Consider the following 21,886-nt stretch of genomic DNA (forward strand, 5'->3'; position numbering starts at 1 on the left):
ACAATTCTAAAACGACTTATATAAAAAAACGGAGGGAGTATTAGTAAAGTAATCAAATCATTATTGGTTTATGATCTATAATTTGATCTTTATTGCCCATTCATTCTTCTCCTCCTTATCCAATTTATTTTAATTTTGGTTTATCTTACTAAAAGAGTGTTAAAACATAATATTAAAAATTACTAAACTTTGGTTTTAAACCTATTTTTCTTTTTTTTTGAGCAAAAAAACCTTTCTTCAAAAGCTTACTATTGTTCTTGGAAATCGTTTGCTATTATACAATTCATTCACTTACTCGAACTATGCATTTTAATGGTTTCTCCAGCCACTACCTCATTGCTAACATATTAAGCGGTCCATGCCCAATTGTCTCCAACCAGAGCCAGCCCTTTGACCAATCTAAGGAAGTCCATGCTAGGCCTAAGCGTTTCTAACTCAATCCGAAATACCGACCTTAATCTGAACCGAAAAAACCGAAACCGAATCCGAACCGTTTTAAAAAAATATCCGAATGAGACTTATAAGCTTACTACTTTAGAATTTGGTTATAACCCGAACCGAAGCAAAATCCAAATTAGGATCCGAAGATATCCGAAATTATTTAAATATGTTAATATTTTTATATATATTAAGGTGATTTAGATATTTTATAGTATTCAAAATATTTTTGTAGTTTGTTTTATTTTTTATTTTGAATATTTTTAGTTAATTTAGATAGTTTAAATATTTTTTAATTAGATTTTTAAATAATTTATATATTTTGAAAAAAATTTGGTCAATTTTTGAAGTTTTTAAAAATATATTTTTGTACGATTTTAAACATTGATAACCGAACTGAACCCGATCCGATAATTAGTAAAAACTGAATGGTACTTATGAGCATAATACCAAAAATCTAAAAATTCAAATCATCCGGACCGAAACCGAACGGACCACCGAACGCGAAGGCCTAGTCCATGCTTCCACTCTCTTTCTATAAAAATTATATTTTGACAGCACAAGAATAAAATTTGTCTTTGTCTAGCGGTTTATCTTTTAGATAAAAAACATTCAAAGTCCAACCACGGTTCGATGCTTGATGCTTCATAAATCATATCAGTTTTTTTTTTTATGAAAAAACTGGCCAATTTTATTTTTTTCTTATAGTTGGTAAGAAACGTAGGACCCCCTCTGTCTCCAACTACCTCCATCTTAGGCAACCCATAGAAATCATAGTAACCAATAGATATTGTATTGAGTCAGATGTACAAACATCTGACGTTTACAGCCGTTGAATATGGAATCCAATGGGTTGCCATTTCAGGAAATAATGAACATGAATCTACTGTGAACTGTAAATTGATGATTTTCCTCTATTCATTATGGTTTTATTGTTCTCTCTCAGATTAATCCAATGTTTTTAAATCTGACCCGGATACTGAACCGGCCGATTTACCGGGTCGTTGGATCGACCGCGGGTTAATAAAATGAATTAATTTTATTATATAATAATATATTAGCTATGAAAATAAACTAAAATTTAATATTTTCTAACTCATAAATCACATCAACTTTTTTTTTCTCTACCATCGGTCACTTCATTTTCTTTAGGTGGTATAGTAAAATTTTCATCAAAATTTAAAAAATCACAATTATAAAACTGAAAAGAAAAAATCTAACCCTTTTTTTTTGTCAGCACCTAACATTTTAATTGAAAACTTAAATTATAAAACATAATCTAAAGGCATAACTAAAACCTAAAAAAAAGTAAAAGTTATTTATTGGTTCAGCCGGTATTGGGTTATGGGTTTTAAAGGGGTTTTACGGGTTTTTGCGAGTTTCTAAATATTAAGTTTTTCACAAAATCAAAACCGGAAATTTGTTGGGTACCAGATTTACCAGTTCAACCGCGGATACGGGTCGGATTTCAAAACACTGGATTAATCCCATTTGTGGAAGATGACTCATATCAAGTCCGAATAGCACACTAAACAATTTGATGGCTTTTTTAAATTTCCATCTCCGAGTATACGGTGCACTTGGTTCCAAACTATCAGTTGTCCAATAGCATTGACATCTTCTTGTTTGACAGTAAATATAACATTTTTATCTTTCTGCATGTGTTAGGACTGAGGAGTATCTTGAAGACTCGAAAGAAGTGGGGATTACTTGATCAATCCACATTTATATAAAAAAATAAAGATAAATAATTTTTATCACATATAGGCTTAGATATTTTCTCATTATTACGCATATCTCAACATTCATTAAAAAGACCCACCAACTAGTCCTGGTGAATAACCAAAACGTGAAAAAAAACAAATTGAAACGATCAACAACCGGCATTAAGCACTTTCTATTTCAATTTGATAACATTTTATACAATGTCAATACATCTTTTACATACTATTTGTCAACTGATTCTATTATGTTAATAATTTAATTTTCTTTAAGTAGTATTATTTTAAACACAATGAATTGTGAAACTTCTTTTTTTTTGGGTCAAAGAAAAGAACTATGAAACTATATATCATGAAATATGTTTTAATACTTTTTGGTATGGGTAAAAACAACACTCGGAGAAACATCCACGTAAATAATATAAACGTGGCAACACTGCAGTTCTCTAACCTTTTGCAACTGATTCATCAATCATCAATGTGATTTGCGTACATTGAGTATATCTTTTTGTTTAGTCGCCTAAGACCACCCACGATGGGGGCATTAAAAATCAGTTTCAACGGTTGAAATCTTTGCAATGAGGATGTTGATAAATTGAGTTAATCTAGGTGGCATCAACACATGTTGTAAAGTTTCAACTATTGAAACTTTTTTTTTCAGCGTTACCACATGTTGCTTTCTGATTGGTTGTGCATATTTTTTTTTTATTTTTATACTCACCCAATAATTTAAATGCATTTATTATATAATTTTTTTTAAGAAAAATAGAAAAATTATATCAAAATTTAAATTTTTTTTTATCTATAAATAGACACTACTCTCATTTCGTTTGGATACAGAAAAAAACATTTTTTCTTTATAATTAACTAATTTAGTGTTTTATTCTTTTTTTGTTAAATGGATCCTAATAATAATTATTTAAAAAAATAAGTTAAGTATAATAATTCAAAATAAATATTACTAAAAATTATGTTATTATAGTTTTTAAATTAGTTATTAATATGTAATTATTTTGTTGTAAAAAACAAAAATATGAATTAAGAGTCGTGGAGTAAGGTGTTGGGTTTTCTAAAACAAACCATTATAGAAGTTTAGAATGAAGTGAGTGTTGAATAAATTAGGTGGAATAGAGATGAGATAATGTGGAGTGTTAAAAGGAGAAAATGACGGTGTTGAAAATAGAGAAGGTGTTGAAACTATTCTTAGACCATCTCCAATGGTTTACTCTATTTTTTACTCTAAAATAGAGTAACTCTATAATAGAGTTTGAGTTTGCTCCAATGATACTCTATTTTAGAGTAGAAAATAGAGTAATGAACATAAAAAAACACAAATTACTATATATTTGGAGTAAACTTATTTTTTACTCTATTATAGAGTGAAAAATAGAGTATCATTAGAACATTTTTTACTCTAAAATTTATTTTGAAGTGAAAAATAGAGTGGAGTTGAAGATGTTCTTAGATAGTCTAATCTAGATTATAGATTCGCTCAGTCGTCACGTGGATTAATTATTAGCTAATTAAAAGCATCATCCTAAAATATTGTACCAATACGATCTGGTCTGACTTTTGGATTTACCACAGAGGACGCAGACAGGCTAATTATTAGCTGGTTTTCACATTTTGTCAATAACTATCTTCCAAGTACACACATGCCAGAAGTGACGTGGCATCAAATTTCAGCATAGGAGTAGAATTGTAGGACACATTCAGACACCAAACTCCCTGCGTTTAGATTTTGTTCTCTCTTCTAAATTACAAGTCATGCCACTCCCGGACATAGCCATTAGCAAAATTTTACGACTAGTAATGCTTTTTTTATGTTTTTTTTAAAAAAAATCATATTTTAAACTTCTTCACTTGTTATACGTATATTTGTGCAGACTGATATACTATTGCTTTGCTTCTTTGAAATTTGTACGTACATCAGGTGTTTTTAATAGAGAATATTACTTTGTCTCTTTCATTTTTTGGTTTGACTAGCTTTCTTTCTTTCAGCTTTCTTTGTCGCCACATTTTCAAAATTCAGTACCATAATTTTTCCTGGATCACTTTTTTCCTTCTCTCAACTTTCTGGACCACCCTTTTCCCATAATTGATAAACCAAGTGTGATTTTTGATTAATTCATTAATTAATTAAATTAAACAAAATTATAGATGTGTAGCCCAATCCTATAATAATCCACGCTTAATGGTTTTTTCTTCCTTTTCTTCTAATTATATTTTGAAATTAACATAATTAAGTTTTTAACTTCTTTTTCATGGTTCCACTTAAATGTTTTGTTTTGAATTACTGACGCTATAACCTTATATTATGTGACAATGAATTTAGACCGTGTATATATATAGGAAGTCGAAAGAAGACACGAAAGATAAAGAATTCTCACAGTTTTGGGAAACGATTCTTGTCACGTACTGTTATATATCTTCTTCGCATCGGTTTCTACTTTGGTCTAACTAAAACAAAAAAAAAAAATTGCAAAGAATTATAATTAAAAAGTAAGTTTGTTATCGTTTCTTTTGTAAGCAACCATTACGTACGTTGTTAACTTGTTATCCTATGAAAACACTAATAATTGAATCTACTAAAACATATACTCACTAATAACTTGCCCTAAACACACAAAAAAAACAAACATATATAGAATGGTGAAACTGGAAAACAAGAAAGTAATAATAATAACAAGGACTTATAATCAAAAGTAAGAAGTTTAAACGTTGCTTTCCACAGTATATTTAGCTTGTTTTATTTTCTTTCATAAACAAAAGTAGTTTGTTATCTATGAAAACATTAATAATTGAGTCTACTAAAACATATATACGCACTAATAATTTGCCCTAAAAGCACCTAAAACAAGCAGAGATACAACGTTCGAAACTGGAAATGAATGAAGGGTAGCGAGACAAAGAGAGAAAGAGATAGTGGGTGTACTTCTTCTTATACGCATCATCCTCCTCTTTAAATATCTTCATCACTTCGTGTTCTTCATATATAATTTACCTTTGTTAAGGAAACAACAATAAGCGAACCTCTCTCTCTCTAAACTCTCTTTATACACAAAACTGTGGAGTCTGCATGATGGTGGTGCTAATAAGAAACGCAGCGGCAGCTTTCAGATGATAATTGATCGCTTATCAATTCAGCGACAGTTCCAACTCATTTCGGCGACTCCACTAACCGTAACAGCGACACTTTTTGATCTCATCACCTTCATCGTAACGTCCTATTTCTTGTCGCTGCGATCGTCCACAGAATAGGGCCATGATACGGGTCATTCATTTAGCTCTTGTTTTACTCATAGCGACAACTGCCCAGTCACATAATTATATCCTGGTAACGTTTAATTTAGGGTTTAAAAGTTACACATATATTTGGCTGATATATATATATATATATATATATATATATCTTTAGATTATACTAATATGTTATTTTCTTTTAAGGCTTCCGATGGAGACACCGTAGAATGCGTCGACCGGAATAAGCAACTGGCTTTTAAAAACTATCTGTTACGAAACCACAAAATCCAGGTATTTGAGAAAAAAAAATATAGTTTTCATTTATGTTTTGATTCGATAGCAATTATCTTTAATTCATTTGTTGATCCAATATTTTTTTATTGTAAACAAAATACAGGAAACACCATCAGATTATCCTATTATGAAGAAGGTGCAAAAGAAAAGCATCTTGCCAACTTCTGAAGCGCAAATTAGCACCGCAAAGTGTGAGATCGGAACAGTGCCGATACGACAAAAAGGGGCTATTTCGAATCATCAGAGAACCCCAAAAACTAGCACCAATTCTACGTTTACTCCCCAACACGAGGTATTTCGAATCATCAGAGAACCCCAAAAACCTACATTATCTCTTACATATTTGCAATAAATATTTAGATGACACGATTCCCTTATATCTTTGGTAACTTGTAAGCATAGTAAGACTACGGTTTTGTGGGGTTGTCTTAAATTTTACTATTTACAACGGAAGGAAGATTATGAATTACACATTTTTAATAGATTTAAAAGTTTTTTGGAAATGATCGATATTCTTTGAATCAGGCACATGAATGAATACCATGGCCCATTTCCCTTTTTGTAAAAACTTACATGTATAAAAGACCCAAATGTTTATAGAAATACACGTAAGAGTGGTCCTACGTTTTTTATTTGTGGCCAAGTTTTATTTGTGGTAAAAGTTGACAGCTAAAGGATTCTTAAGGCCAAGTTCTTACAAAATAAGCTCAATTAAGCCAAAATTTCATAAAAAAGAACTTCAATTTTATTTTTAATTTTGTATACGAAAATTATAAAAGTTATAATAAAAACCATGGTAAAAAGTCTCAATGTTCATCTTTCTTTCTTATAAAGCATATATATATATATATGATAAAAGGCTCAATTTGTTCATCTAATATTTCATATTATTGTTGGGCCGGCTCTGTGTCTTTTCTTTTGTATAGACTGATTAGAGAACTAATGTTTAATCTACAAATAGCATTTTGCCTATTAAATGGATTAGTAGTATATGTTAGAGATTAACGGTATTAAGGTATATATTTAATTTGATGATAGTATGCGGAAGCATCTGTGTATGCCCCGCCGAAGCTATACGGTACCAGAGCAACCATGAACTTATGGAACCCATTGGTCGAAGATAGTGCAGCTGAATTGAGCATATCCCAAATATGGCTTTCCTCCGTGGATGACACACATGATCTAAATACCATAGAAGTTGGGTGGCAGGTATATTAATTTATGTAATTTTGTTTAAAGGGCTTTAATTTATGTAATTGACTTAACATTTACTTTACTCTGATCACTTAGTTATATATATATATGTGTGTGTGTGTGTGTGTTACTTCAATAATCTTGTTGTAACTATTTAACCATTTAGGTATGTCCGGGGCTATACAACGACAGCAAAACAAGATTTTTCATCTACTGGACGGTACGTCTGTTTTTTTTATCAACTTTGTCTTTTATACCCTTTTATATATTATTATAACTATAAATTTATCATAGTAATTCTTAATATCAAGTTAATTAACCCATTGTGGTAATACTACACGTAATAGTTTTTTTTTTGTTGTAAATAAGTACACGTAATAGTTTAAGTTAACGTAATTAAAAGACTAGCCGAATCTGTGTTAAATCCAGTCAATGTGTTCCTTCTGAAAATCTAGTCTTTTAAATATTCGTTAGTGCAACCTTTTACCAAAAAATAATAATAATATTAATAATACTTTGTATGACTCGACCACTATTACAATATTGTTTCAGAAGGAATTTCAAAACTCGCTTAAATCTGATTTTGTTCGACAGTTTTTTGTTGTTGTTCATAAGTTACTTCTTAGTTCTTACAGCTACTTAAACAAAGAGGAATCATATATTTACCAGATATTTTTAAAATTAATTTAAAATTATGCGTCAAAAACATCTAAAGTATATTACAATTAAAAAACGAAATATACTTTTAATCAAGTAATTATAAATATTTCTAAATATATATATATATATATATATATATATATATATATTTGTTCTCTTCAGTTTGGGTTGAACTACATTACTTCATGAATTGGGCCTCTATTTTTTTTCATAACTGCTCAAACATACATGTATTGGACATAACTTTATAATAATAATAAAAATTATTTTTAAAAAAAATACGTTCTGAAGAGTACTATTTTTTAACGTATCTATAATTTTAATCAAGGGATTAGACAAAAATCTAAAATGAATTAGAATAGCTCATTACCAAAAACCCGTGCAAAGAACATGGATCCATAATGTTTTAGTATACTGTATATATTATAAATATTATCCATATTAATCTCTTAAAGAAAACATTATTATGTGGTATATCTGAAGGTGACTAGATTAGCTTAGCGGATGAAATGTTTGTAAGAACTATAAATACAGTATTATTAGTACTTATATATATACATACTAATCTATGCCAGACTTTTTTACCATATATAATAAAACAAACTATACCATTGGAAAATCATATTAGTTAAACGACAGTAAAGTAAATACAAACTATTCCTTTTTCTGAAGTAGACAAACGATTAGTGTATTAGAAAAGCTTACTTGTAGTAATTTGCTTTCTTCAAATAAATCTGAGTAAACTATAAACTCTTGATTTAAGTTACCAAATAAATAAAATAAAGTTTGACGACAAAAAAGAAGAAGATAAAATAAAGTTTCTTGGTTATTATTCGTTACACCGTTTATGATTATGAAAGTCATTCAACAGAAGTAACCTCTTCAAATATAGCGTATCAAAAATTTATCATACTCCTATCAATCCAAACGAATTGATAGCAATACCATAATTTTTTTTTTTAGAGTGACGGATACAATATAACCGGTGGCTACAACCTTGAAGAACCTGGATTTATTCAGATTAGTAACAATATTGTCTTGGGAGGCTCAATTACGCCGATATCTAGCTTTGGAGGAAGCCAATACGAGATGACAATTCTCGTTTGGAAGGTTGGTCGTCTGTAATTACTTTTTTTTAACAGACCTAATTATTTTTCATATTGTTTGTCTAATATATTATTGTTTTTCAATTGATGTACATAAAAAATTGTAGGACCGGAAAAGCGGAAACTGGTGGTTAAGTGTTGGGAGTAACAACACAATAATAGGATATTGGCCACGGGAGATTTTCACTTCCTTAGCAGATCATGCGGTTGCGGTGGACTGGGGAGGTGAGATTGTAAATTCTCGGAGGTTTGGTCGACACACGAAGACCGAGATGGGCTCGGGACATTCTCCCGAGGAAGGTTTCGGGAAAGCGAGTTATTTCCGAAACATAGAGACTGTAGACTGCAACAACACCTTCCAGTCTAGCCAGGTGATACATCCGCACGCTGAAATCACGAACTATAAAATCAGTGTTTTTCGTACCGATGATTGGGGCACCTCGTTCTTTTACGGAGGATCAGGATCTAGCCATACGCATTCAGGAGTTGCTCCACTAAGTTTAAGTTTTTCTCTTATTTATCTTATTTTCAGTTTATTTTTCATTATCATTTAGTTTATTTCGTATTTTAATATGTTCGATTAAGCCTTTTGTGTAGACTTTGTTTATCGTGGACATTTTATAATAAAAATCTTATGTAGCTTTGCAAACTGACCATTCGAATTATATATATGACCAAAATTTTGTTGTCCAGTGTGATCGGTTAATGATTTTATATTGTGTAAAAGAAGAATTTTTTATGTTCAGTTGAATGAATGCGCGGCGTATATTAAGTTTGGTGGGGTGAACCTGTTCTTGTTATATGTAAAAGAAGATTATTGACTCAGTTAGTAATTCTTCTTTTGTCTTTTTGTAGTCAAGCTAATTCGTCTATAGCGTATTTCAAAATATTATTCACCTCATTAGACATGTTTCAAAAAAAAAAAAAATATTCACCTCATTAGACTATATAAACACATAGATCTCCGAGATTATATATATAAACTGTAGTATCATGATTTATGTTTTATTCATTCTCAATAAACTGAAAAGCAACAATTATAAAGTTCATCACTTAACTCAATTTGCCAAATTACTTTATAAAGATAATCGATTAATTACGGCAACAACACCTGGACGGATTTCCACCACAGCGTCCATCATAGTACCCCTTCAATCCACAATCACGCCAACATGCAAAATTGTTAAGTGGAAAACCATTACATAGAAAAAGGCACGGGGGAGGGGTTGCTTTCTCGATCACTGCACAATATATATACAATGTTTTTTTTTTTCAAAAATAAATAAATAAATATATATATATATACAAAGTTCTTAAACTGAGATTTTCCTCTTGAAATTATCAAAGATACTGAAATTTACACGTACCAAAAGTAAGAAAAAAAAGTAGCACATACCTGTCACAGCCGAAACGTTGTGGTTAGAAATCGAAATTGTTAATATCACTACAAAAAAAATTGCTATCGAGGTTTTTCTGATACCCATGTTATAGAGATTTTGTTAGTATTATATTGAGAAGAAGTTATATTGCATTATAATTCTCCGTGAAGAGTTTTATTTATAGGATTCTTTACCTAGGAAATCATGGAAAGTCTCAATTAATTGACCAAAAAAGTCTCTATTTAATGTTCTGTTTAACATTACCTGTCAATAATTAAATCTTCCATATCTGGTTGATTTTATTTGACTCATACAATCTTCCATATTTCGTCGATTTTATTTGGGTAATAAAATCACAACATATAATTATATATTTGCATTTATCGCAAAATTCATCACTATTTGTTGTGAATTCATGCAAAACAGTATACACAGTTAAAGGTTATTCGGGCTGGTCCTGCCCTGTCCAAACTCGCAAATCCGTAAATATTTGAGTTCGGTTCAGTTCGATCCAGTCCAAAAATATTTTGAGTCTAGAATTTCGAGTCTGGTCCGGTCATTATAGAGCTATAGGACTTTTCGGGTTTTTCAGATTTTTTCCAAAAAATAATTTGTCATTATCAATTCTATCGTTTTAATACATGTGAATTTTCATTAAAAAACAGTTTCATTTTTTTTGTTTTAAAATATAAAATTAGTTTGAACTTTTTTTTTAATCAAAAATGTTTTACTTTTTCTTATGCTTTAAAAATATATTATAAACAAATCAAATTTAATATGATTTAAATAAACAAATACAAATTAAAACTAAATATGTAAGAAAACAAAATTTATGATAAACATCATTAAACGTTTCTACTTTGTATATTGAAAAAAATATGTTGTACATAAAAGAAGAAAGTACATTTACAAAATTTAAAATGTGACACTTATAATGATCAAATAATCAAATTATTAACAACTTTTATATTTGCTTTATTAGAGTTTGGATAAAAATATTAAAATAATACGTCAATATACTAATAATCGGATTGCAATAACAATAATATTTAAATAAAGTATAAAATTTTGGATTTTCGGATTGGTCCTAGTCCAAACGGGCTTAAGTCCAAAATACCCAAAGCGGGCTTAGCCTGAAAGACCCAATATTTTTTGGGCTTATAAAACTAAGCCCAAGTTCGCTAACTTTTAGGGTTCGTAGCTTCGGTCCTAATTGACATGTCTATACACAGTCAATATTTTCAATCTATTAACATCTATCTATATTATTATTTGTGAAGTAATTTTTAGCAACGAAACTCTTGTGTTCAAGGTAGAGTGATTAATATCGAATGTATCCTTAATGAACTAAATATATAAATTAGTAAAAATAAAAAACAAATTTGATTTTTTTAATAATATAAGTGATTAAAACTAATAATAATAAAAATTGTCTAAAATCTTAAAAATAGTGGAAGCACCGTAGCCTATTGGTTAAGGTTTAAAGGCTTCTACACCGAGGTCTGGGGTTCGAATCCCAGACTATGCAATTTATTGCAGATTACAGGAAATCCAGGTTTCAAGTCCCGGAGAGAGCGGTTTATTAAACAATTATGCAGACTACAGAGAAAAGACTTGCAAGGGATCTTCAACATGGTGCAAGTAAATCTGGCCAGGCGTGGATCTTCATAGGACGGTTCAGGTGATGCAGTTAGGCGTAGGTCTTCATAAGGCAGGTAGTATTGTCGGTTGTCGAATCGTCTATGTAATTTTTCCTATATCATAATTGTAAGATCGTAATAAATCAGCGTTAAAAAAAAAAAAATCTTAAAAATATATTTTATTATAAAAAGATAATTCCTATATATATTATAATAAGATAATTCTTATTATATTGTGTTGTTATCTTATATATTGTATTGTTATCTTGAAATAATATGTTTCTATTATAAAAATCAAATATTTAGATATAAATTTATTTATAATTAAATACTAATAAAAAAAAATATTTTTATAAAAAACAATTCGTCATACATAAATAATTTGATGTTTAACTTTTTTTAAAAAATATAAATAAAATTTTATCATGCTAATTTTTGAATTAATAAAACATAAACTAATAAATGTTCATAAAACAAAACGTATATGGTAAATCCACGAAACGTAGAAATTAATCTTAATCTTCTGGGCGATTCAGTAAATATTTCCATTCTCACTTCTTGTTCATCTTCTCCAGATCTCAACGGAGATACAATGAGAGAGGAATCAAAACCCGTTTGAAAAGATAATTTCAGATATGGGTCTCGCTTGTTTCCTTCTCCTCCAGCTGGGCGGAGAGAACCACTCCCCAACTACAAGGCGTGGCTTTTGGCGGAAACAGCTCAGGAAAATATGAACCCTGGCCCTCACTCTGTCCATTCCTCGTTTGGATTGAGTCTATGCTCACAAACTAATCTTCAGAAGATGAAGGAGAAGAACCTTCATTGTCTGCTACGTCTTCTTGCCATAGTTTAATAAGTGTATGGAATGAGTGGCAATTGGCAAAGTAGCATTCCAAGCCCGTTGAGAATGTGTACAGCAGTACAGATGGGCGTGCGGATACTTTCGTTAACACTTTTCCCTTATCACTCTGTCATCCCCTAGCCTCAATTTAGTAACCATCAAAATATCAGTCATTGCATACTCATACGGATTGGTTCATAGTGAATGAGTCCTCTGAATTGTTTTTCTGCACTATACTCATGAAGACCTGATACTTTACATTTTACGATATAAAACTCGTGGATGTGTGATATGAGCCGACTGCGATCTCGTAACCGGTGCCGGCCGTCTTTAAACGTTAAGAAGAGAAAGAGAAGTAGCTAATCCAATGGAGACAAGTGCGTAGACCGGAATAAGCAACTAGCTTTAAAAACATCTGTTACGAATCCAAAAAATCCAGGTATTTTTAGAAAAATATAGTTATTCATTTATGGTTTGATCCAATAACAATTATCTTTAAATTCATATGTTGATCTACTATTTTCTTAAGAAAGCTAGTGTTTTTTACTGTAGTAAAATACATGAAACACCATCAGAATATCCTATTATGAATAAGGTTCAAAATAAAAGCATCTGGCCAACTTCTGAAGCCAAAATTAGCATGGCAAATTATGGGATCATAACATTTCCGAGACGACAAGACGAAGGTGTGAATATATTAAGAACACACATCTTGTTCATGTTATCTCGAAATGGAGCTTGGTACAATGCTTTAGTCAAAACAGTAATCATGTATTTACCATATCTTAAAGAAAATAAGTTAAACTTATGCTTTCAACAACAACAAAAGAAAGCATTATATAGAATATTACAAATTATAGTTTTAATATCAAGGAATTATAAACTCTTTTTCAAAATGATAATTTATGTGTTCTCGTTCATTTGGGCTACATTACTTCATGAACTGGGCCTCCATAAATTAATTTTCCTAACTGCTGAGAAAACAGTCATGTATTTGGTATAACTTAAACAACAATAATGTTAAAAAACTTAAAAACTTAAAAACTTAAAAACCAAAAACTAAAATTATGCTTTGAAAATACGTCATGACAGAACTACTTTTTAAACGTTTAGATGGTGTATTCAATGTAGTGTTTGAAGTGATCTGTTTTTTAATGAGTTTTTAGATGATTTTATATGAATTTGAGAGTTTAATATAATTTTTGTTAAAACACTTTAGAATCTCACCTAAAACGATTTTAAATTTTAAAATTTTTAACTAAGAAATTCTATCTAAACACACTAAAATCACTCATTTTTTAAAAAAAACTTATAACTTAAAATGTTTTCAATAACAATAGATTTCAAAGTATTTTATTAAATGTCAAATTCAATAACAGTAGATTTTAAATAAGTTTTTAAAATTCATGGTTGAAAAACAATATATTTTTAACATGATATAAAACACATACCATGCACACACACCTATTTATATAATTAATTAATATTAGATGAATTTTAAAATAATATTAATATATTATTGAGCTAACTTGAATTAGGTTTTGGATTCTAGTAGCAATATCATAAACTGTTTTCAGAGTGACAAATACAATAGAACTGGAGGCTATAATCTTAAAGAACCTGGTTTTATACAAATTAGTAATAATATCGTATTGCTCCTTGACAATCATCTTGATTTTGTTGCTAAGAAAATTTTATGAAACATCATGCTCTATAAGATAGGAACTCACGTTTTCTAGAAACAATTATTTGTTTTTGTCATCAATAAAATGCAAACATCAAAGAAAATTAAACAATATTTTTTTTATGTTTTTCTTAATTTTTACTTCTTTACATTTGTGTTTTGCTTAATTTTACTTGTATTTTGCTTATTTTTTTCATATTTTATGTTTCGTTTTGTTTAATAAATTGACCGGGTGAGAAAAAACAATGATTCTACCGTGAACTCCATATTGTACAAATCATACATTTCTTTATCCCATAACATTTAATTTTTCTATAAATTTCCAAGTTTCTCAGATGATCTAAAGTGGGTTTTCGGGTTTAAAAGTCTGCATGTGCTTTTCTTTTGACACATGCGGACGATTCTAATAAACATTATTAACATCAGAATTTAGATAACATTATCATTATCAATGATTAAGTAAGTAAATCATTTATCATTGGCCACAAAAGCTTCTTACAACCTTAATAGGATTCTTTATGTAGTAAAGTCTCAATTTAGTTGACCAAAATCACAAAGGAAAGTCTCATTTTCATTTTCTATATTAATATTACTCGACTTTAATTACATCTTCCATATTTTTTTGTTTTATTTGGGTAATAAAATCTCATCATGGAAAAATTCTTCACTACAAACAATGAACTAGTCGGATATTGGCCGGCGGAAATATTTACGAGCTTAGCTGATCATGCGGAGACCATAGAATGGGGTGGCGAAATCGTCAATTCACAAAGTTTCTACCGACACAGGAAGACCCATATGGGTTCTGGCCACTTCCCTGATGAAGGCTTCGAGAATAGCGGCTACTTCTGCAACTTGGAAGTTGTCTACGACAACAACAGTAACAACAGTATCCAATCAATCCAAAACTTGAAGGGAATAACAACAAATCCAGAATGCTACAAAATTAAAGATCTTCGTACAAGAGAATGGGACACTCATTTCTTCTTCGGAGGCCTGGGGTTTAGGCATGCGGACTCAGTGGCCGTTTCTTCAACTTTGAGATTTAGTTTATTTTATATCCTATTTAGTTTATTTGCTATTATTGTTAGTATCTGTCTTTTTACATTTTAACTATGTTGTAAAAAAAGACTTTATGAGTGGATTTTGCATTCTATGTTTGTGATTCTTAATAATTTGCATTTCAAAAAAATAAATAATTTTTGTTGTTAAATAAGACTAAAAATGAAACAATCCAGTAAAAAATCAACTAAACCAAAACATATGTACTCGTGTAAAATATTAATTTTTACGATCGTCACTGAAATCTAAAATATTAATTTCTTAAGAAATAACATTTTAACAGGACACATATACTCGTGTAATCCCCTAGACTATATTTGCAAAGTGATTTTGCTACATGTCCTCTCTACAATCATTTTTACAAAAACAATGATGACATGGCTAACAAGATTGATGACATGGCTTATATTTAATATGACATGGACAATCACATTTATTACTAAAATATATTTTTGGTAAACTTTATAGAATATGTCAATAACTAATACATTACATTTAGTATGTTCATAAATCATCACTAAAATAAATATATTGAAATATGTATTATAAATTTCGAAATAAATTATTTAATTGTATTTTTATAATTATACAATAATATTTTCAAAATTTTCTACATCTTTTTTAAAATATTAATAAATTGTTAATCGTAATTTCATTAGTTTCTTTTAGATATCTACAAATTTTATAAATAGTATTTAATTATAATTTTTAATAACTATACAATTTTTATATGATTTTTTTAATAATTTTATACAAGTTGATTTAATACATTTAACCAAAATAAATAGATAAAAATTTTATCTAAGATTCGAATTTTAAATATATTACATATATATTATTAAATATAATTTAAAATAAACAAAATTATTATTTTTTATTATTTTATGCTTAAATAATCAACTTTATATTAAATATTAGTCAAAAATAATAAAATATATAATCTTAATAAATTTCATTTTAAATATAATTTAACTTTTAAAAAGTTTATTACTGCACATGGTGTAGGAAAACACCTAGTAAATATTAACACATGAGATGTCAACATTAGGGCTGAGAATCATTACTTGTTACTTGTTTTATACTCCGTATTCGCCTTGAAAACCGAGTACTTGTCGTTAGCAAGACAAGTAACAAGTCAAAAAATTTTACTACTTGCAATGACAATTCAAATATCAAGTATTTGGTACTTGATTCATTACTCGTTACTCGTTACTTGTTCTATAAAATACTCGTTACTTACTAAATAACACTTGTAACTTGCAATATATGATTCATCATGTTATCACGTACGTTTGGTTTGCATTTAAGAACTTTATTTTGCAGGAACAAAACATTTTTTTTTGTTTTGCAGGAGCAAAACATGATCAAGAAGTAGACACAAATCTTTTTTGGAACATTGAAATAAAATGGAAGAACAAATTGGAGGAGCAATGAGTTTCGTATGGTCTTTTAATATTTTAAACGCTTGTTTTCATTTCGTCGATTTCTTTGAAAATAAATGGGACTTTTGAATGTTAGTTAAAATTTAGAATATGTATTTTTTTAATGTAATTAATAGACATTTATTTGGTTTACTAAGTAACAAGTCAAGACAAATTATTTGTAAATATCAAATTTTTTTTTAAATTACTTGATAAAACAAGTAATTGTTTCAAGCAAATCAAGTATCGAATCGTAAAAATAATCACTCAGGACAAACCAAGTCAAGCAGGATCGTGCCCATCCCTAGTCAACATAGTCACAACTTATAGAATTCGTCTTAGAGTAAAAAAAGGAAATGATCAAATTGTCATCAAGCTGGTTTATGTTCGTGTCAACGGTTGCACACTTGGCCTAACGCCGAGAAACAAATAAAAAAACAATATTCAAAAAAATTTTATAAGACTCTCTAATTAATTAAGTAATTTACTAATTAGCACTCTTAATTGTTATTAATACACAAACACCCCTTTTGTTTGTCTCTCTGTTTCACCCTTAGCAAATAAAAAAAAATAAAAATTCGGTTTTTTTTTTCATTCTTCTCTGACGCTCTGGTTTGTGTAATTTCCCGGCAACGGAGGAGGAAGAGTGTAAGCAAGAAATTACTCTTCTTCTACGAAACAGAAACATACCTCTCTCTCTCTCCTTCGATTCTCTTCCTCTTTAGTTTGATCAAAAGCTTTCTTCTTCTTTTTCTGTTCATGGTTTCCTCCATCGCAGGTACTAAGTTGACAATCGGTGGTTGGTTTCTGTTATTATTCATATGAAAATTTGTCTTGCTTGATTGCTTTATCGTTCATGTAGTTGATTGTGATTGTGATTGTGATTGTTCTGTTTTTTTTTTTCCTGGAAATATTGCAAAGTCTTTAGCTTTTGAGTTTGAGTTTATTACAAAGATGATGTCTGTCTCTGATCATGTTTTGTTGCCACAAGCAGCATACGTTTTCCAAAGTTAAAACCTTTAAGTTGTAGTTGACCTACTGTTTCGTCGTTTCCTTCGATTGTTTTCCTGTTTGTATCATTCGATCTTGTCTGTTTGAATGTGTTTATGTCTGTGTAGTTGAGAGCTAATGATCTCAGGAAGTAGCTTTCTGCTTTATGATGAGAACTCAGACATCAATATACAGTTTTATTTCTTGTTTTGTTTGAAGTTGGTGACGCCAAAAAGATGGAGTTAGAATCCAAGGAATCACTATCTGCTGGTTAGAAAATATACTTCCAACCTTTTTTTTTTTTTTTTGCTTTCTCTTACAATCTCTAATCATTTGGCTTTGTCAAATCAATCTAGACATGCCATCTTTTCTGAGAAGATCATCTGAAGCTTTTAATGGAGGCAGTGAATATCGTTCTGCAACTGATCTAAGCATGTTCTCTAGCTCATTGCCTACACTTTTTCATGAAAAGCGTATGTTCTAGCTTCTTTTCATGATCCGTTTTAACTCTTGACTTAACTTGAACACAGTTGCTAATATACTTCTCTTGTTTTGACTAACTATGCAGTGAATATGACCGATTCAGATAGCTGGCTCTCACTTGATGACAACTCACCCAACCTAAACAAACTCGTCATGGGAAACTCAGAGAAGGATTCTTTGGAAGATGTTGAACCTCACTCTTTAGAAATCTTGCTTCCTGAGGATGAAAACGAGCTCCTTCCTGGCCTCATTGATGAGCTTAATTTCAGCGGCCTGCCTGATGAACTTGAAGATCTTGATGTCTTTTGCACTGGAGGGGGTATGGAGCTGGATGCTGAATCCCAACGCGATGCTGCAAGTTCATTTGTTACTCGTAAACGCCCCTCTGCATCTGGCAGAGTTTCAGTAGAGCATCCAAACGGTGAACATCCGTCAAGGACATTGTTTGTGAGGAATATCAACAGCAGCATCGATGATTCAGAGTTAACTGCTCTCTTTGAGGTAATGCAACACTCTCTGTCACAGTAGTTTTTCTTCCACACTGCCCTCCTCAGCCTTATCCTTTCTATTTTGTCACCACCAGCCGTTTGGGGAGATCAGGAGTTTGTACACAGCATGCAAAAGCAGGGGTTTTGTAATGATATCCTACTATGATATCCGAGCTGCTCATGCTGCAATGCGTGCACTACAGAACACTCTCTTAAGGAAAAGGACACTGGATATTCACTTCTCCATTCCCAAAGTATGATCTCTGAGAGATATATTCTAAGATTTAAACTTTCAGCTTTCTTTAAGCACTTTTATAATCATCATTTTCACTCCCACATGATAGGAAAATCCGTCAGAGAAGGATATGAATCAAGGGACTCTTGTGATTTTTAATGTGGACTCAACTGTATCAAATGATGAGCTCCTTAAGCTCTTCGGTGCCTATGGTGAAATAAGAGAGGTTAGCTTAACTTGTGCCGTCATATGTGCTATATGCTATGCAATTGTCTTAAGATGTTTTTCACTTTGGTTGTATTTGATGTATCAAACTATCTAATTGTTAATTCTTGGCTTCTAAATGCAGATTAGAGAAACTCCAAACAGGAGATTCCACAGGTTCATTGAGTACTTTGATGTTAGAGATGCAGAGGCAGCTCTAAAAGCACTGAACAGAAGTGAGATAGGTGGGAAATGTATAAAGCTCGAACTTAGCCGTCCTGGTGGAGCCCGTCGAGTGTGAGTTCCCTGGCACTTTATATATTTTTCAAAGAAGTGAATTATCATAAACAGTGAACTGAAACTATTTGGATGCAGCTCGGTCCCTTCAGCAAGTCAAGATATGGACAGACACGAAGTTACAAGTTTCTTAGCTTCACAGGTTGCCAATTCTCCACCAGGTAACTGGCCCATTGGCAGCCCCTTGAAGGGCTCTCCCACGCATGCCTTTCCGAGGCCACACGGTCTAGGAATCATCAGGCCATTTAACCGAGATAACATGCCTGGATTAGCTTCAGTTCTCCCTGGTCAGACCTCCAGCTTTCATGGATTTTCGCCAGTCAGTAACGACCAAGGGCTATTGATTCACCCGAACCAAACTAGTCTTAGTAAGGTATTGATGCACAGCTACCCCTATGGGCAACCTCATTCGTTGCCAGAGCATATAGGAGGGGGTATTTCAAACTCCATGAGTTTTATAGCTCCACACTCCCCAGGGTTCGGGACTTCATCTGATAACCGCTATCGCTGGGGAAGCCCTCCTCAGCATCTGAATTATCCTGGTGCGTCGTCGTCATCATCATCACCAACTGAACGTCATTTTACTGTTAGGCATGGTTTCCCATTTGCTGAGAGGCAAGTTTCATTGCTTGGGAAGTACCAGCATCATGTGGGCTCTGCTCCCTCAAGCACTCATTTTAATAGCTACACGGGTTCACCAGAGACATCCTCTCTGATACCCCTTGGATTTGGTGATATGGGAATCAACAAAAGCTATATCAATTCTCATGGAAAAGCGAACTTTGGTGTTAGTCTACAAGGAAACCATAACAAACAGGACTTCTCTGGCTTTGGCATGTCCTCATTGCCTTTCGGTGGGAGTAGAGGACATGAACCCTTTGCTGAGCAAGGTAGGATCCAACACATAGATGGTGGTCAGTATCATATTGACTTGGATAGAATTGCTACTGGAGATGATACTCGGACTACATTAATCATCAAAAACATCCCAAACAAGTAAGTGTTTTATTGATCTCAATCCGAATGTAAAGATCACTAGGTGATGTTTTAATTCTCAAACACTTTGTTCTGTAAGGTATACTTACAAGATGCTGGTGGCTGAAATTGACGAGAAGCACAAGGGAGACTATGACTTTCTGTGCTTACCTATAGACTTTAAGGTAACTATACTATAAAAAGAGTGAACGCATGATGCTCTCTTATATGACCTGAGAACTTACTGACGATCTACATTTCTTCTGGATGCAGAATAAGTGCAACATGGGTTATGCTTTTGTCAACATGGTCTCTCCATTGCACATTGTTCCCTTCCAACAGGTTTTTTACCTTTGTCTTTTCACTACTGTTTTCGGTAACTGTTTTTTGCCTGATATGTCAGTTTAGACTAGAAATGTGATAGGTTTAGAAACGACTCTCTAAAGTACTGACACCTAAGGTTCAGATAGGTATTAGTAGCTATCTGATCTGGGTGTAAATAACCTCTTCTTCCATCAACCTCCCTTTAACTCATTATTCAGCGAGTTCCACTCTTTTCAACCATATCCCCTCAACGCATCAGCTTATCATAGTGTTACTGTGTGGTTTTTAGTGAACATGACCATGTATTGTGGTGGATATGGTAACTATCAAGATGAGCTGGGTTTAGATGTTATTACTAATAGATATTTGTCTATGCATCTTTCTGCAGACCTTCAATGGTAAAATATGGGAGAAATTCAACAGTGGGAAAGTAGCTTCATTGGCATATGCAGAGATTCAAGGAAAGTCTGCTCTTGCTTCATACATGCAGAATCCAAGCACTATGGAGGACGAGAAGCAATTGTTTCCAGAAGTCTCCCACCACAATGATGAGGGTCAAGAGTCTAAGGATCAGGTAGTCTACTTTAATCTAAAATCTTCGTTGCCTTACAAATGCATATCCAGTTAAGTCCACTGATTTCACCTAGCGTATATGGATCATACAGGACAGACTTTTTTCAAGCATTTGGAACACAACTGCGCCTGATTCAGATTGGTCTTACAGAATGGATGTTAACGAGAATCCGAGGAAGAACATTGCAGAAGAGTCTTCTTAAACCCCAGGCCAGTAAGCTGGGAACTCTAACCCACTATCAAAGGTAAAAGTGTACATATCGGTTGCTATATGGAAGAAACATATGTACAGTATCAAGGCTTGTATCTTCCTCCGCAACAGAGTAGCAGGTTTTTAGGGATTACTTCACACGCAAAAAAAAAAAAAAACATCCCTTCTTTTAGTACATTACTTTATTTGGGAAACTTCTCTTTGTCAGTAATGTATATATGTATTATACTCTTGCGTGTACATCCTTGTGTCCATGTGAAAGACATGATCAGTGTTTAACGAACTCGTTATAAGTCTTGTCTCAGTTGGTTACCGTTACAAAACCGCTACACGTCTCTCTCTCTATGTCTAATGTCTCCATAGCTTTAGTGAAGTATCAAACTCTTCTTCAACCTTTCCTAGCCAAACCCGCCACCAAAGGCG

The 21,886-nt window shown here is 31.6% G+C and overlaps 2 protein-coding genes and 1 non-coding gene across 5 annotated transcripts; 2 read left to right on the forward strand and 1 right to left on the reverse strand.

Moving 5' to 3' along the window:
• The first annotated feature begins 20 nt into the window (after window positions 1–20).
• On the forward strand, window positions 21–16,947 carry LOC103858032. Of its 2 annotated transcripts, XM_009135306.3 has the most exons (7): window positions 21–5,496; window positions 5,607–5,693; window positions 5,800–5,988; window positions 6,735–6,905; window positions 7,057–7,110; window positions 8,514–8,660; window positions 8,764–9,343. In XM_009135306.3, the coding sequence occupies exons 1-7, from the start codon at window positions 5,425–5,427 to the stop codon at window positions 9,208–9,210; spliced, it is 1,167 nt and encodes a 388-aa protein (XP_009133554.1). In that variant the 5' UTR covers window positions 21–5,424; the 3' UTR covers window positions 9,211–9,343. The 2 variants fall into 2 exon arrangements, with proteins under 2 accessions (XP_009133554.1, XP_033144311.1); XM_033288420.1 differs by lacking the exons at window positions 8,514–8,660; window positions 8,764–9,343 and adding an exon at window positions 16,614–16,947.
• Window positions 9,628–11,547, reverse strand: LOC103858034. The gene is made up of 2 exons (XR_004456661.1): window positions 10,053–11,547; window positions 9,628–9,897 (listed from the first exon to the last, which is right to left on the reverse strand). It is a non-coding gene; the product is annotated as an uncharacterized LOC103858034 (transcript).
• A 232-nt stretch (window positions 16,948–17,179) lies between the features above and the next one.
• Window positions 17,180–21,786, forward strand: LOC103858035 (protein MEI2-like 2). 2 transcript variants are annotated; one of them, XM_033288415.1, is made up of 12 exons: window positions 17,180–17,461; window positions 17,869–17,943; window positions 18,030–18,146; window positions 18,242–18,657; window positions 18,740–18,898; window positions 18,989–19,105; window positions 19,229–19,380; window positions 19,459–20,376; window positions 20,456–20,540; window positions 20,629–20,697; window positions 21,068–21,253; window positions 21,345–21,786. In XM_033288415.1, the coding sequence occupies exons 1-12, from the start codon at window positions 17,443–17,445 to the stop codon at window positions 21,453–21,455; spliced, it is 2,424 nt and encodes an 807-aa protein (XP_033144306.1). In that variant the 5' UTR covers window positions 17,180–17,442; the 3' UTR covers window positions 21,456–21,786. The 2 variants fall into 2 exon arrangements, with proteins under 2 accessions (XP_033144306.1, XP_009133557.1); XM_009135309.2 differs by having other exon boundaries at window positions 17,893–17,943.
• Window positions 21,787–21,886: the final 100 nt, after the last annotated feature.

The sequence above is a fragment of the Brassica rapa genome, chromosome A03, assembly GCF_000309985.2.
Source record: "Brassica rapa cultivar Chiifu-401-42 chromosome A03, CAAS_Brap_v3.01, whole genome shotgun sequence".
NCBI classification, from domain to species: Eukaryota; Viridiplantae; Streptophyta; class Magnoliopsida; order Brassicales; family Brassicaceae; genus Brassica; species Brassica rapa.

Excerpts from the sequence above, each read along its gene's own strand:
- LOC103858032 (XM_009135306.3), top strand. The coding sequence starts at position 5,425 with ATGATACGGGTCATTCATTTAGCTCTTGTTTTACTCATAGCGACAACT. Across the intron at positions 5,497-5,606 it reads AGTCACATAATTATATCCTG|GCTTCCGATGGAGACACCGT; the intron begins GTAACGTTTAAT and ends TTTTCTTTTAAG. Across the intron at positions 8,661-8,763 it reads TGACAATTCTCGTTTGGAAG|GACCGGAAAAGCGGAAACTG; the intron begins GTTGGTCGTCTG and ends AAAAAATTGTAG.
- LOC103858035 (XM_033288415.1), top strand. Across the intron at positions 19,381-19,458 it reads CCTGGTGGAGCCCGTCGAGT|CTCGGTCCCTTCAGCAAGTC; the intron begins GTGAGTTCCCTG and ends ATTTGGATGCAG. Across the intron at positions 20,377-20,455 it reads ATCAAAAACATCCCAAACAA|GTATACTTACAAGATGCTGG; the intron begins GTAAGTGTTTTA and ends TTGTTCTGTAAG.